At 41.5% G+C, this 17,435-nt stretch overlaps 1 protein-coding gene and 1 long non-coding RNA gene across 7 annotated transcripts in view; one reads left to right on the forward strand and one right to left on the reverse strand.

Annotated features, from left to right (window-relative positions):
• Positions 1-29: 29 nt before the first annotated feature.
• LOC117362123 lies at positions 30-15,872 on the forward strand. Its single transcript, XR_004539807.1, has 3 exons — positions 30-306; positions 2,332-2,491; positions 15,229-15,872. It is a non-coding gene; the product is annotated as an uncharacterized LOC117362123 (long non-coding RNA).
• The window catches only part of PIGA (phosphatidylinositol glycan anchor biosynthesis class A), an 89,558-nt gene continuing 85,664 nt past the window's right edge, over positions 13,542-17,435 (reverse strand). For all 6 annotated transcript variants that reach the window (XM_033947969.1, XM_033947966.1, XM_033947968.1 and 3 more), the window contains one exon: positions 13,542-15,446. In XM_033947969.1, coding sequence (XP_033803860.1) covers positions 15,189-15,446 — 258 coding nt within the window. In that variant the 3' untranslated portion in view covers positions 13,542-15,188. The remainder of the gene's footprint in view (positions 15,447-17,435) is intronic.

The following is a 17,435-nucleotide window of genomic DNA, read 5'->3' on the forward strand; positions in this document are numbered from 1 at the left end:
GCAGTTTTTTTTGGGACGGTATTTACTTATTTAACCACTGAGCGTTCCAAGCCTCAGTCTGGTGTTCTCGCTCGCTGCCAAACTTCAGTTGGGTGCTCCAATAGCATTTCTCAGTGTATTTCAAGCCTCATTCTGGTGCTTTAACCTAGCTTAGTTCAAGCCTCACTCTGGCGTCGCCGCCTAGTTTGTGTGTTTTTCAGAACTTTGCGTTGATTGAATTGGCTTCTGAACAAGACAAATGCTGTTGGCTATTTCAGAAGTGTAGCAAAGAAAACTGGAGTTGCTGGATGTAAACGTTTCAAGAAAGTAAAGACCACCGGATAGTCTTGGTTTGGTTTTTGGGGGGTTTTTTTGCATTGATTTAATTGGCTTTATCTTTCTCTCTTATATATAAACAGGCATTGAAAAGTATAAAGTTGAGCTTTTTGTAAAAACAGAGTCTGCTGTAACGTTCCTATGTAAGGCTTGTAGGTCCCTTTTATGTTTGTGCTAGGGTTACCATATTTATGACTTCAAAAAAAAGTAGAAATTATTTTGCAATCAGCAAACTATATTCAGTTCACAAACAGTGGGTTAAACTATTTAGACTTACTAAAAAACACTTTCATTATCCACTGAATAACAGTGGCACAAAATCAAAATACCATTTTAGCATCTTTTTTTAATATTGAAACGCTTCTAATATCATAATTAACCTCCTATATTTTGGTGGAAAAAAGCCGGGAAGGGGTAAAATGCGGACCTTACAGTTCTAAAACCACATGTCCTTAAAAATCTGAAGTCCATGTCACTTGTAGTCTCTGGCTCTGACAGACAACTATGATAATTTAGCTCTGATGGATTCTAACCTATGCTGAGACTAAGGGCCTGTTTTAGAAAGCCGTACTAGCGGCTGCAGTAAGGTAACGGTCCCGAAGCCCATAGAGATTTAAAGGACTTCGGAACTGTTGCCACGCAGCTTTGTAAAACGCCCTAAATGTGGCGGGGACCTGATTTTTAAGGATGTGCAGTTCAGATCCATGAGGTCAGATGCACTGCAGACCTATGCACACATTTTTTACCACCACCCCCCCCCCCCCCCCCCCAAAACCCAGCTATTTGCCATCCAGTGTCATATCGCGGGGGCTCTCGGAATCAGTGCGGATGGAGAGATCTGGAGGAAGGGACGATCGGCCTAATTAGCAAAAGCCACGGTGTGCCTCCTCCCTCCTTAGCCATTAGGGAAGGCGGAGACAGGGGCCTGAGCTGAGCATGCAGGGAAAGTGGTGGAATAAGCTAAAAGGCGGACTTGTCAATGTACGGACCTCAGATTTTTTAAGGACGTACAGTTTTAGATCTGAAAGGTCCACATTTTACCCCTTCCCAAAAAAGCCTCAGATCTAGAGCACATGCATCATCTGGTGTCTTATGTATGATCTCAGTTCTTGCTCCTGATTGTAATCATCAGCAGAAACCACCATCCTATCTATTCTACTAAATAATTATTTTCCTTTTAATTTTCTCTTTAACCTTTTTATTTCTTCTTTTCTCTTGTATGTTATATCCAGAATTCTATAGCAAAATTCTGTTTACAAATTGTTTGTGTCCACCTACTGCAAAGTCAGTTTCCTTTTCTTTGCTAGATTTTGTGACACTCAACATACGAGAAAAATTGATAAAGGAAGTCCAAACTATATTGTATTTATCTGGAGCATGGTATTGTTTCTAGCAGTACAGCATATACTCTCAGTTTATCTCACAGTGCATTCTCTTGTGCCTCCGCCTCCTTTTCTGATATAAATGACAATAGCCACTTCATTCGTCACCAATGCAACCAGCATTTTGCAGTATAAGTTTTTGTATTGCTGCCTCAGGGTTTCTGCACAATTAGAACAGCTTTCTTTCTACACAGTGCGGGAAAAGTTGAAAAGTTATCTTTTATTGCCCACCTCACGCCCTTTCCTCTCCTCTAAAAATGCCTCTTTTCGCTCTGCGTTTAGAGGCAGGGGAAAGGCCTAAGCTGGTTTTAGATACGTCTAAAACCAGCTTTGGTTATGGGTACTTGGATGATCAGGATTTTTGATTATCCAAGTACCTATTTAGGCCACTTTTTAGACTTTTTAAAATTTTTTTGTTATTATGAGCCCCTTAGTCTACTGCTGGCGAGTGACATTTTTTTACATCTGTTTTTGATTTAAATGGTTCTATCATATCTCCCCTCTTCCGCCTTTCCTCTAAAGCACACATATTGAGATCTTTAAGTCTGTCCCCTTATACCTTATGATGAAGACCACCAACCATTTCAGTCGTCTTCCTCTGGACTGACTCCATCCTGTTTATATCTTTTTGAAGGTGCAGTCTCCAGGATTGTACACCATATTCTAAATGAGGTCTCACCAGAGTTTTATACGGGAATAAACTACATCCAAACCCAGGGAAGAAATTGTATAAATCGATCATTCACAAAAAAGGAAGGGGAGAAGAATCAAGAATCACAGAACAAGGAAAGATGGTAGTTAAGAATATAAACAGGAAATTGTAATAAACTTATCTTTAATGTCCAGAATAGTGCTGATTCCCAATTTGAATTTATTTGCTGAATTATTTTGGTCAAATTGATTTGAATCATTTCATTTGGGGAAAAATCGTAACTTTACCTACTTCGCTCCTGCTGTCACTCAAGCAACTGCAGTTGATACTGCTTCTCTATAGCAGCAGCGGTGGCAGCTAAAGAAGCTATTCACTACCAGCCCAAGACAGCATTTGCACAGGCTGCCAGTCCTGGCCCTTTGGACATCACTTTGTTCCGGGGTAGAACCAGCAGCCTGTGCAAATGCTGACTCTAGTTCTGCAGTGAGTAGCTTTTTTGCCCATCACTGCTACTGCTGCTACTCGAGAAGTAACAGCAGCAGCATGGGTATCAAGGCAGGAGGGAAGAACAGAGTGGAGATAGATGCTGGCTTGGGGGATGGAAGTTGGATAGAAAAGGAGGGGACTGGAGAGAGAAAAGGCAGAGACTGGATGGAAAGGGGTCAGATGCTGGATTGAAGAGAAGAGAACGAGAGCAGTTTACCAATGGAGAGAGAAGACAGTAGATGAAAGGAGGAGAGAAAGAGGACAGACACTGGGTGGGTGGGGAGGACAACAGAGAAGAAAGGGTGATGCTTGACAAGGGGGAGGGAAGAAGCAATAAGTGAAGCTGACACGAGGAGGGAAAGGGACATAGAGATGCAGTGCTGGACATGAGGAGGGGGGTAGATTCAAAGAGGGATGCTGTTGAACAGGGCACGAATAAGGGTACAGAGAGGGGAGATGCTCAACATGGCAGGAAGATAAGGGCAGGGACACAGGGAGGAGTTGAATAATAGATATGGACTAATGCCAAACAGACCAGGAAGACCCTAGTAAAAAAGTTGAGATGACAGAAGAAAGCAAAAAAACAGAGACCAACACAATTATAACAAAGGTAGAAAATGACTTTTTTTTTTCTATTTATTGACAGTAGCCTTAATGAACAGAACTAAATTGAATTAAAAATTAATTTTTTAAGCATTCTTTTTGGCTGAATCAGACAGCACTAATCCAGAAATAATATAGAAGCATAATAGGCTTAAATATATATATTTTCCTTCTAGAAAAAAATGTCTGTTGTGATGATTGATAGAAAATAAAAATATAACGAATATTTCACATGGTAAAGTATACATTTACAAGGAAATTTCAATTGGGAAGGTTGCCCTGAGAGAGACAAAAAGCCTATCTTAATTCAATAAATTTTTTCCTCCTAGACTGCATCCACGTAGAAACATCTAATAAAAGTTTGAACTTTTCCTCCAAGGAAATTAATTATCACCAGCACAATAATAAAGGGCTTCTTTTACAAAGCCGCACGGCAAACACTCTGACGTCCATTAATTCCATATGGATATCGGAGTGATTACTGCAGCAGCTGCCACTATTGCGGCATTGTAAAGGGGGTGGGGGGAGAGTCTTAATATTGACTCTATCCTGGAGAAAACCAAACAAAACTAACAAAGTAGTTTTACCTGAAATCTATTTCTCCAAAAACTCCAGTATTGTACACATCTAATGGAGCAGAATTTGTACCCATTTGAGTCAATAAAATTTTTTGCAGAGGAGGTGATACAAATTCAGTATATCCCAGACCCTTTTTCAAAAACCAAATGAACAAATCTTTGTTGGAGATGTCTTAATTTAAATTTATTCAAGTCTTCCAAGTTCTCGATTATTCTCATTAATAAGTTCTTACCCTGAGCCAGAATACTGTGAAAATTGGTTGGTTTGTTTTTTAATTCTTCCAGAGGAGGAATGAGATAAATCAGTGTCATGGTCTGCTCATTTTTTAAATTCTCTTTGAACACCCAATGTCAAATGGATTGGCTCATTCTCTAGGTGAATACTCAGTTAACAGACTGGAATCCTTAACACTGTAGACCCTACTGCTTTTGCTCTTGGTCCTTCCTAAATTTGGATTTAGTAATCCAGACACTTGATGAGAAAGTTGGAAAATTGTAATCTAGAAGTACAAATCTTATATGAGAGTTTGGCTTCTAAAACAGTAATTAAAGTCTCTTTGAAATCTTCCTTGCTGTAGTTTTTAACGATCAGCTTCAAGTTTTAAAAAAGGGCTGTTGGAGGCTGAAAGAATTTGGGGTAAAGCTAAGACTTCTGATAATAAAAGTGTATGGAAGAAAGAAGCACATGATTATAAACTTATGATTCTTGAGGATAAGGTGGCCTATTTTTCTCAACTGTTACAATTATCACCTAATAGGTCAAGGTATATTTTGCATTCACTAGAATGTTGTTAATAACCACTAGGAGTGGTTATTATTTTGCTACTTTTATTTTGCTACCCTCTAGATAGCAAAATATTTTCTCTTATTTTCCTTGAAAAAAAGTGAGAGAACTTGTTCAGATTTAGAGAACAAAGTGATGCTCAATCATCTGTTGCTTCAAATTAAGAGGTAGCTGTTATAACTATAACTGAATTTTAAAATGTTTGTCAGAACTTTGTAATTTGGTTGATTCTAGTCCACGGGTGTCAAAGTCCCTCCTCGAGGGCCATAATCCAGTCGGATTTTCAGGATTTCCCCAATGAATATGCATGAGATGTATTAGCATACAATGAAAGCAGTGCATGCTAATAAATCTCATGCATATTCATTGGGGAAAACCTGACTGGATTGTGGCCCTCGAGGAGGGACTTTGACGCCTCTATTCTAGTCATCCTCTCCCTTTTTTTCTGATCCTTGTACTTCTAATTTGCTGAAGATTGTTGATGATAATTTAGGAGTTCAAATGTTCCTACCATTGGTTATATACATTAGTCAGATTGTGAGCCCACCGGGACAGATAGGGAGAAATACTGGAGTACCTGAATGTAAACCTCTTAGGCAGTGTATAAATACTAAAATAAATAAATAATTTTAAAAACATGATATAGTCCCATGATTATGGAAAACAGCAGCTGTTTGTCTTATTTGTTTAAACCCACACTTGACTCCACTAAACCAGAAAATTATAAATCTTTAAAATTTACCTTTTTTGCCAAAAGTATTAGAGAAGGTAGTTCAGTTGCAGAAGTCTGTTGATGAGCAGGATTTATCAGTCTGGTTTCAGGAAATTTTAGAGTAATGAGACTATTATAAGATACTGTAGATAATTGCTGGAATTATTTGGATAAAGGTATGGGTGTTCTCCTGGTATTGGATATGATTGAAGTTCCTAAATCCTAGGTGGTGCAGCATGGGAAAGAGTGAATTGATTTTTTCCACCCTTTCCAAAAGTACAAAGACCAAGGGATACTCAATGAAATTACATGGGAATACTTTTAAAATAAATAGGAGAAAATATTTTTTTTTGCTCAAAGAATAGTTAAGCTCTGGAACTCATTGCCAGAGAAAGTAGTTACAGCAGTTAGCGTAGCTAGGTTTAAGAAAGCTTTGGACAACTTCCTGAAGGAAAAGTCTATAGTCTACTATTGAGAAAGACATGGAGGAAGCTACTGCTTGCCCTGGATCAGTAGCATGGAAGGAACGTTGCTGCTATGCGGGTTTCTATTAGGTACTGTGAATTGGACTGGCTATTGTTGGAAACAGGGCACTGGGCTAGATGAACCCCTAGTCTGATCCAGTATGGCTGTTCTTATGTTGATATTATTGCTCATTCTATTTCACTGAACAGATTGTCTCAGCTTGAAATAAGGGATGCTGCTTTGTCGGGTTTAGATCATTTTTGGATAATAGATATCAATGTGTTTTGTTGGGATTTGATATTTCAAAAAACAAACCTCTGCTATCTGGAATATCTCAAAGTGCTCTTTTTTCACCTTTAGTTTTTAGTCTCCCCTATGTTTAAGTCTTTACGTGAAATCTGTTGATAGAGCATTGAATCATGGGATTCATGTTCATATTTTCACTGACAATATACAGTTGTACATTCCATTGGATTCTGCTCCTCATAGTCAATTGGAGAATTGACATATTGCTCGAGTTGGATAGTTTTAACAGGTTACAGTTGAATCCTTTTGAGGATTCATAAAGACAGTTGTACTAATCCTCATCCTAGCTTGTCTTGGGATGGAGTGATCATAACGGTAAAAGATCAAGTCATAGTTTAGTAGAGCTAGATGCTAGCCTGACTTTTGAAAGTCATTTTTCATGGGTGATTAGTTCTTGTTTTACTTGTTTTGTGTCAGTGCCTAGGATTCATAGAAACATAGAAATAGACGGCAGATAAGGACCACAGCCCATCTAGTCTGCCCACCCCAATGACCCTCTCCTACCTTTCTATGTGAATAGATCTCACGTGTCTATCCCATTTGGCCTTAAAATCAGGCATGTTGCTGGCCTCAATAACCTGAAGTGGAAGACTATTCCAGCGATCAACCACCCTTTCAGTGAAAAAGAATTTCCTGGTGTCCCCGTGCAGTTTCCCGCCCCTGATTTTCCACGGATGCCCCCTTGTCGCGGGACCCTTGAAAAAGAAGATATCTTCTTCCACCTCGATGCGGCCTGTGAGATACTTGAATGTCTTGATCATGTCACCCCTCTCTCTGCGTTCCTCGAGTGAGTACAGCTGCAACTTATCCAGCTGTTCCTCGTACAGGAGATCCTTGAGTCCCGAGACCATCCGGGTGGCCATTCTCTGGACCGACTCCAGTCTCAGCACATCCTTACGGTAATGCGGCCTCCAGAATTGCACACAGTATTCCAGGTGGGGCCTCACCATGGATCTATACAATGGCATAATGACTTCAGGCTTACGGCTGATGAAATTCCTCCTATTTTACCCAGGCTATCTAACAAAATTGCTTTAAGCCTACATTATATCACAGGTTGACTACTGTAATACTTTGTTTTAAGGCTGGCACAAAATGACACTGCACAACTTTTGACTAATTCAAGGCCACATGATCATATTACACCATATTATTAGTTGCCTGTTGAGAAACATCTTTTTAAGGTATTGGTTCTTGTTTTTAAGATTTTTCATGCGGTTGCTCCTGGATATTTTTTAAAGTAAGGTTTTGACTTATGTGCCTAGTCATCCTTTGCATTCACATGTAGAAAGACTTTGTCATAGTCCTCCAGCTGAATCACTGCACCTAATGTGCATTAGTGCTGCCCGATTCACGATTTGAATAGATTCATCGATTCACTTCGGGTGAATCGATTCAAATCGATTTGTTTTTGAAAAAAAAATCAAACTTACCGATTTGTCAGCCCCCTTCCTAGAGACCTGTTCGGGCTTTCCTTCTGCCATCGGAGTCCTTGCTTCTGATGTAACTTCTGGTTTTGCAAAACCGGAAGTTACATCGAATCAAGGACTCTGGTGGCAGAGGGAAAACTGGAACAGGTCTCTGTGTGCAGATCAGCGGCAGCAAGGCTCTCTCCTTTCTCCTCTCCTCCCTGGCCAGGCAAAAGCGGCGATAGTGAATACAATTCACTACCCTGCCGCTACTCTGGGCGTCTTCTCTCCATTCGACCGTCCAAGCGGAAACAGGAAGTTTTCACTGATGGCGGGCCACAATGAAGAGAAGACGCAAGGAGTGGTGGCAGGAGTGTATCGCTAAATAACTACCGCTACCGGCAACATGTTATAACATCAAAATAAAGGTAGATGGGGGAGATGGTAGATGGACTTGGGGGAGAGGAAGAGATGGACTCGGAGGAGTTGGTGGACTGGAGAGGGAGAGATGAGGAGAAGATGGATGGGAGAGGTGAACTTGGTGGAGGTGGGAAGATGAATGATGGAGGAGGGAGGTATAGAAGAAATAATGGATCTAAAAACAGAAGAGGGAGAGAGATGGTGGACAATGGGATTTAGGGAGGGAAGGAACAGAAATGGAGAGAAGTTGGACACAAGGGATGGTGTGGGGGGATACAGACACTGGATAGGAGGGTAGTTAGAAAGAGAAAGGGAGAGATGCTGGATGAAACGGTAGTTGAGAAAAGGAGAGATGGTGGATCTAGGGATGATGGGGGTTCATCGCTACAGCTATGGGAATAGAGATGGAAAAAAGGAAAGATGCCAGACCTCCAGGGAAGGGAAGGGGAGGACAGAAATGGAAGATGAATGGTTACCACGGAGAAAGAAGAAAACAACAAATGGGCAAGAGACCCTGGCAAGCAAGTTATCAGAAGACATTTGTTGCAGAGCCTGGGACCAACATGATTTGAAAAATGACCAAGTTTCAAGTTTATTAGGTTTTTATATACCGCCTATCAAGGTTACCAGACAACAAAAAGTAGAAAAATAATTTTATTTTCTGTTTGTGATTACAATGTGTCAGATTTGAAATTTGTATCCTAACAGGTATTAGACTGCGAGCGTGAGCTAGGATTTAACAGAGAGAGAAAAAGTATTTTTTTGTTTGTTTATTTTGTTTACACCACAGCACCAGTGTGAGGGCAAAGGGGATGAAGAGGCTATAAAATAAACCCACCAGGATGTTTGGAAAAAACACCCAATTGGGCAGGAAAATCACATCGAAAAATCAATTCAATAGGCTGAATCGAATCGATATATTTTTTCCTGAATCGGGCAGCACTAATGTTCCTATGCATAGTCTTATTCTATTTTTTTTTCTCTTGGAATAAAATCCCTTCTTTTTGAAGATCGATTGATGAGCTACTTTGATTCAGGAAAGCTGTTAAAATGTTACTGTTTAACTAAGGACTCCTTTTACAAAGCCGTGCTAACGGTTTTAATGCATGCACCGAATTAGCGCGTGCTAGCAGAAAATCTACCGCCTGCTCAAAAGGAAGTGGTAGCAGCTAGCGCGCGCTATTTCGCGCGTTAAGCCCCTAGCACGGCTTTGTAAAAGGAGCCCTAAAAATTATAAGAAATCTAATTAGCTGTTTTTACTTGTTTTTTGGATGTTTGATTTTTACTGCATTTGTTTTAATTGATTTTGTATGTCTTTTTTTGTAACCTGTTCTGTGCCTAAATTTGTTCCTTACTTTCAATCAAACTTATGAGCTTAAGTTTTTGGCTGAAAATTGATCTTAATTTACAAACTTAAAAGTTATGCTTATAAATTTAGGCCTGCCATTCATATGTTTAGGTTTAGGAGCCTAGAACAGAAAATCAGTGCCCAAAATCCTACTATTTATCTACCCCAAATCTGTTCTTTTTTCTGCCCACTTTGTATGCGCCTAAATTTAGGAAATAAATAATTTTGGATATGAAGTTGTGCACTCAGCCCTAGTAAATTTTCAGAGGTCCATTCATTTAGCAGGTGCTGCTTGACAGCACAGCTTTGTAAAAGCCCACCAATGTTAGGAGCATAAATCCTTTGAGTATCACACCCCATAATGTTATATTTATGACTATGATTTAAATATCTTTATTTCTCACAACATTAGTATTTAACCCTTTATTTGGCACTGTTGTTCAGAAGCAATATGTGTTTCTGGCTTTTATGGGAGATCTGCATTTCCAAATGCCTGTTATCTCAGCACTGTTGCTCTCGTTCAACATGAAGTTACCTAAAGCAGACATTTCACCATCTGCCATTTAAAGGGTTAATAAGCTAAGCTGTCAATGTTTTACTACAGGGTTTATTTCTTTTTGGTTCTCAAGGTACCCAGCTCCATGTTTCAGGCTAATGCAAGATGTAACTTAACCAGCTTTTTAAGACAGATATGTGCAAATGAATGTGAACAATATTCACTGCAGATATCCTTACAACCAAACTGTAGCTATATACTTTAAAAACTACCGTATTTGCCGGTGTATAAGACGACTTTTCAGTACCTTAAAATCCTCCCCAAAGTCGGGGGTCGTCTTATACGCCGGGTACTGTTTACATGCCCTTACTTTACATTAGAGAGCTGCACGGGGACGCCCCTAGGGTCGCGGGGATCCCGTGGGGACGCCCCCTAGGGTCGCGGGGATCCCATGGGGACGCCTCCGAGGGTCGCGGGACTCCTGCGGGGCTGGATGCTCAGTCTTCTGGATGTACGCGGCTCTTCTTCTCCCTACCTTCTCTGCTTGCAGCACAGAGCCGAACGGAAGTCTTCCCGACGTCAGCGCTGACGTCGGAGGGGAGGGAGGGCTTAAACAAAGCTTAAACAAAGCCCTCCCTCCCTCCGACGTCAGCGCTGACGTCGGGAAGACTTCCGTTCGGCTCTGTGCTGCAGGCAGGGCAGATAAGGAGAAGGAGAGTAGCCTCGCGGTACCAAGAGAGAGGGGCGGCCGCCCCGCCCCGGTTGCAGCACAGCCGGCCAGGTTCCCTTACTTTTGTGGCACTTCCCCGACCGACCGATAACAGCCCGGGTCCGACAATCCTCCCTGCCCTGTAGCCGCGAATCTAAATTACCTTCTTACAGCAGCTGTAAGAAGGTAATTTAGATTCGCGGTTAAGGGCAGGGAGGTTTGTCGGACCGGGGCTGTTGTCGGTCGGTCGGGGAAGTGCCACAAAAGTAAGGGGACCTGGCCGGCTGTGCTGCACCCGGGGCGGTAGAGAAGGTGTGCGGAAGAAGGGGTAGTCTTATACGGCGAGTATATAACAAAACTCTATATTTTAACTAGAAGTTGGGGGGTCGTCTTATACGCCCAGTCTTATACGCCGGCAAATACGGTAGTTTAAAGTAACATTTTTTTTAATTGATTTTTTCTTTGCCTGGATTATAAGTGCAATGTCACTTATCAGGGACTTTGCTTCTGCTAAACACAAACTTGAAAACTACAGTAAGGGCTAGATTTATCAATGTGTGATATTCCATTAGCATCTACTAACCCTGATAATGCACATTAGGAAACAGATCTCACTGCATAAAAGACTTGTGTGTGCTTTAATACATGTTATTATGTGGTAACACCATTTAGTAAAACTAGCCCTAAATGTCCTATGCATCTGTACACATTGCATAACCAGACGTCTTACCAAGTTACCGCATTCATATTAGAGATTATAGGCTTGAAAGACTTTAGCAATTAGAATCCAAGGACAATTTAAGGCAAGTTTGAGCAGTGCAATATCTGAGGTACAGAAGCAAAGCAAACACTATAGTAATGAGAGATGTACAGTACAATCAAAATTCAGCTTTGTTTGAAACATCTGTTGTAGAAAAATAGGGTTCCATAAGTACTTTTTTTAAAAGAAATATATCTTGGCAAGTTTATCTTGTTATCTCATTGTCTCAGTCATCACTGTTGGCAATATTTGGCATGCATACTGAATTACAAAAGTAAAAATGAAGTATAGCTGCATAATCATTTTACATTCCCCCAAAAGTGCAGCAGCTTAAAATAATGAAAAACATTTGTTCATTTTCTGGAGGATTGCTTCCATATGTAAAAAAAGTTTCTTGTGTGCAAACCTGTACTTATACCAATGAGCAGAGATGGAGATTAGAGTTCACAATCTCCTAGCGGTGGGGCTTCTTTAAATCAGTGAAAAAATGTGGCAGGAACCCCCCAAAAAATTAAGTGCTGGAAGAACTGTAGGTTCTCCGTTCAGAGCTTGTGAATGTCTGTCTTTTTCACTGGGGAACAGTCAAACTTCAAGTTCAGTAGAAGCTCCATACACTCCTATTCAAAGATTCTTTGAATAGGAGTGTATGGAGTTTTGGTCCACCTATTCCCACACTGCAATGGAAAAAAAGTCTGCTGAAGGATCCAGAATATACAAAATTTAATTCCAGACAAAGCATTCTGTTGCATAATTCCATGGCAAGTTACGTAGGACAGCCAATGGCTAGGTCCCCTATTGTGAATACTGCTGTATCTTTGGCTGTCGTATGACATAAACATAATTTAAACAAAGAAAATCACCTGTGATGTATTAGATCACCCTATCCATTGCCTCACTCCTTCCCCTTAAACACCTTCACCACTGGCATCATTTACTCAAGGTGTAGCCTATAAAGAACAAAAAAAGTAATAGGAAAATGCCAATAGGAAATCAGGGCCAAAGATGCTTTACCATTCAAAAAGGCTTGTCCCCATTCTTGGATCATGGAGAAATACTTTATTGTGCAAAGCCCCTTGTCTGGGTTCTGTTGTAATGGTTTCCGAGTATCAAAATTCATTCTTTTGATATCAGAGTTGCTATAATGATCAGTGGAACAATGGGGCTGATTCTGGAAGCAGCACCTGCCATGGCAGGCGCTTACAAAACGGGCACTTGCCAAATGTCAATCACTTACAGGCGCCACTTCCCGAACTGTGGCATGACAGGACTGTAGGCACTGGAAATGTAGGCCAGGCCTATATTTTCAGTGCCTAGGATCATGTCAGAAACACGGCAGCGGCGCATACTGATGTCAAAGTCCAGGCCTACCCCTAACCACACCCTCTCCCAGCTCCAGCATCACTATGCGTGGCTAGCTCCCAGGGAGATAGGCACTGTTCGGGGAGGTTGTTTAGCAGCAGCATTTTTAAAAAAAACAAACAAACAACCTTTTAATTGGATTTAAATGACAGTCAAATACTGCATTGTTTATCACCAATTAAAACAATTAAGTTAGGTGGTGGTAGGATGCGTACCGCTGCCTAACTTTCAGTGGCCTAACAAGAATCAGCCCCTATGGGCTAGATTCACTAACCTACTTTCTGTGTCCAATCCATTCCCGATTGCATGCAGGCCGACGAATTCACAAAAGGCCTGCATGCAAATGGGGATGATCATTGGCATGTCCCCACCCACCACGTGGATCGCTAGAGAACGATCCTTGAGCATGCGCAGACCATCTACCTTGCCTGTAAATGGTCTGCGCAAGCTCTCAGTAGGAAACTTTTGCTTTTTTTTTTTTTTTTTTGCAAGCCCGTGGTTTTAACCCGCTTTAAGCCTGTGGGTTAAAACCACGGGTTTGCACTGCGGTGAAGGGCAGGAGAGTTGGGGCGGCAGGAGAGATTCGGGGCTGAGAGAAGTGAACAGTGCGGCACGCAGGAGAATCAGGGCAGACAGCAGAGAGCAGGGCGGCCAGAGCAGGAGAATCAGGGGTTTTAGCACAAGCGACTGGTCTTCACCAGTCGCTAATTTTTTGATCGGCCAGCCAGTGGATAAGTTTAGTGAATCGTGTCTTTCCTGCTTTGCATGCAAATTCCCCTCATTTGCATGCACAGATCTGGATTGGATTGGAGGAGAGGTTAGTGAATCGGGTCACAAAGGACTCGCAAACCGATCGGTACACGATCAGTTTGCTTAGTGAATCAAGCCCTATGTGTCAAATTGACTGTAGGTGCCCTGTAAACCACTTTTATTTTTATTGGGGGGGGGGGGGGCAGGAGCTGAAGAAGGCAAAGGAAATAGGGCTAAGGGCCAGAATGTTTTTGGATTTCTGAACTATTTCCAATTTTAGCTCACCAGAATTCATGTTAATGTTGGGGTACAATAAAATCCTATCCCACACAGCTTACAATCTATATGAATATGAGGCAATGGGGGATGAAGAGATTTTTCATAAGGTGAAAAGACACATCAGTGGTAAAAGTGGGATCTGAATTCTGGTTTCCCAATCGATAGCCCACCGCAGTAACCACTAGGCCATGCTCTCCTCATTTTTTGAGCACATGAAGCGAACTTGGGCAAGCCACAGCTGAAAACCACTGAGACAGAGGATATGCTTGGATTTTTCCCCCCTAATATATATCAGATAGAGAATACTCTCTGGTTCATACCAAACATTTTTGTGCCACAATTCCTTAAATCTTTCCGTTTAAATAGTTCCAAAAAATGACTATGCTAGCACAAAGACAATTCTACAACTGGGCACCTGCACCTACAAGCCACTGAAGCACATACTGTAAATGTACAGAATACTAACACTTTCGCAGGTAATGTGAGTGGCAGCAGAAGACTTAAGTTCTATTCTGCAATATGCACATAAGTGGCACAGCACGTAAACGTAAGGGAGGGCTGCCATTTATGCACGTAATTTACAAAATATCATCAGTTGTGCATGCTCCTGCTGCATTTACGAGACCGCAATTAAGCGCACACTGCTGGGTTGTTAGTAATTTATAACAGGGGGTGGACAACCTTTATACACCGAGGGCTGCATCCCTAGCAGGCCGCAAGATTACGCACTGTCAAATTTGGAAATGCACATAGCTCCACAGCACTTCTGTGACAAATATTTAACTAGAAATAGTGGAAACAAACTCCTATAGTGGCAATTCTGATAATAATTGTGAACTGCAATATTTAAAATCACCAAAACTCTGGTATCGAAGTGTTGTGTGTATACTTCCCATTGTCTCTTAGCCGCATAAAATTCAACAGCAGGCTGCATTCAACCTGCAGGCCGCAAGTTGCCCACCCCTGCTATAATAGAATCTGGGTACCTAGAAGGCATTATAGAATAGGTTCTTACTGCACAGCATTAAGACACCTAAAAGGAGGCATTCACTTATGAAACTGTCCCCTGTATGGGCTTTTCCACATTAATCTGACACAGCTAAGTTTTAGTTACAGGTAAACAGTAGAAAATGTGCCAGATTTTGCAGTGAGTATCTCAATGGTCAAATGGGACTCCTTAGTTTTCTTTAAAAATCTCCTTTCAGAAATAAAACAGGTTCATATACCAGCTGCTGCCAATATATGTGTATTAAGAAATCCATTCAAGAGCATGGTAAAAAAAAAAAAAAAAGAAGAATTCAAAATTGCTAATTAATAAAACCTATAAAATACATCCACATTGCTGCTTTCTTCTTTGTTTAAATTATCAAATATATTAAGCTTCTGTCCTTTTTCCCTTTTTTTCCCCCATTGAGATGTGTTGGCGTGTCCAAGCTCCTTTTGGACCTGTGGCATCAACTGCAATGTCAATGACAGAATCTGGAGTCACCCATCGCAGAAAGAGAAGGAAGAGGAAGTTGACCACAGCAAAGACAGCAAAGAAGTACCCAGTGACGGACCCACAATGTACAATCAGTCTCTCCAGCCTCTCACACATGGGCAGTACGGTCTCACCTGATACCCTGTCATACACCTATAAAAGAACAGAAAAATTACAGCATGAGTTCAAATTCAAGTTTAATAAATAGTAATATACCGACCATCGACTTGCACCTGGCTGGTTTACAATGCTAAAAATGGAAAGGTTAAAATAAATTATTATGGGGGAAGGGGAAATGTGAACATTAAGTGGACAAATTACAGATATGAGCATGAGTTTGAGGGTGAAGGGGGAGGGGAAAGTTAATAATGACATCATTAAACTGTTATAAATCCAAAATGTAACCAATTCAGATAAAGTGGAAAAAGACAAGTTACAGAAGCATACAGTCAAATCTGTAACACCTTGCAAACACTTCTGACAGGCTTTTGAGCAGTGGTTCAAATTGGTCCATTTGTCCAGCAACCCAATAAAATCTGTTTCAGTAAGCTGATCAGATTAAAATATGAAAAGTCCAATCATGTGTTAGAATTTACCCTTACTTAATTACTCAAACAAGACCAGTGACAATTTGCAAACAAATTTACCCAAAGCACATTATTGACAAATTTTGGGGCAAACATTATGCCTGTCAGCACTGTACATGATCCTGCCAATATGGGTTTACACCAAATCAATTTTCCCCACATTAAAAGTACACTACACTGACATCAATCCCAGTTTTCCTTTCAATTTACACAAATATTCATATTAGTGACATAAGACTCATTGCCCTGAGCTTTGCATGTCTGGCTTGTTTCAGCACTAACTCCTTATTTCATATACTGCCTCATGTCAATGACTTACTTCTAGTTCTTTCAGTTAGTTCCTGCGTATGTACTATATGCACAGCTCCAAACAGAACAATGTAAAAAAAGAGCCAAGTTTAAAAAATGGATTTGTCTGTTTAATGCTAGCAAGTTGGTTTTGGCTGCCAGTGAGTAGACAAAGAGGCTGAAGCACACCTGGCTTGGCTGAGAGCAGAAAGCAGCTGACCAACAATCCTCACCTCCCCCTACCCCAATCTCATCCCCATCCCACCCCAACTAGTGCTGAGCAGACACAGTGTGGCAGAGGGCAAGATTAAGGCAGTGAAGATATCCTGCTTGAGGCCTGAGCAGTGGCATACCAAGGGTGGGGCAGGGGTTGGTCTGCCTCAGGTGCAGGGATCTTGGGAGATAATGGAGCAATTGTGGATCTGCAGTTGACCAGTCCCTACCCCATCTGACATCAACTTCCTGTTCTGGGGCAGGAGATTAGCAGAGCTGATGGTCATGCACAGGCAGACCGCAATCCCATGAACGATACATACACCTTCCCACTGCTTGGAAGAGGGGAATGCTCGAGCGAAGAGTAAGATGACTAAGGAAGGGTAAAACATGGAAAAAGAAGAGTGAAAGTGCACAAAGATCAGCCATACTGAGTCACTTAGGCCCCAATTCTATAAACAGTGCCTAAATGATAGGTACCGAGGAACGCAGTGCATAGTCCATGTCAATCACGAACAGATCGGAGAAGGTTATCATGCCGTTGTACCGGGCCATGGTGCACCCTCACCTGGAGTACTGCATCCAGCACTGGTCACCGTACATGAAGAAGGACATGGTACTACTTGAAAGGGTCCAGAGAAGAGCGACTAAGATGGTTAAGGGACTGGAGGAGTTGCCGTACAGCGAAAGATTAGAGAAACTTGGCCTCTTCTCCCTCGAACAGAGGAGATTGCGAGGGGACGTGATCGAAACATTCAAGGCACTGAATGGAATAGACCTGGTAGATAACGACAGGTTGTTCACCCTCTCCAAGGTAGGGAGAACGAAAGGGCACTTTCTAAAATTGAAAGGGGATAGATTCCGTACAAACATAAGGAAGTTCTTCTTCACCCAGAGAGTGGTAGAAAACTGGAACGCTCTTCCGGAGTCTGTCATAGGGGAAAACACCCTCCAGGGATTCAAGACAAAGTTAGACAAGTTTATGCTGAATTGGATTGTACGCAGGTAGGGCTAGTCTGTTAGGGCGTTGGTCTTTGACCAGAGGGCCGCTGCG

This window comes from Geotrypetes seraphini, chromosome 6, assembly GCF_902459505.1.
Source record: "Geotrypetes seraphini chromosome 6, aGeoSer1.1, whole genome shotgun sequence".
Taxonomy (NCBI): Eukaryota; Metazoa; Chordata; class Amphibia; order Gymnophiona; family Dermophiidae; genus Geotrypetes; species Geotrypetes seraphini.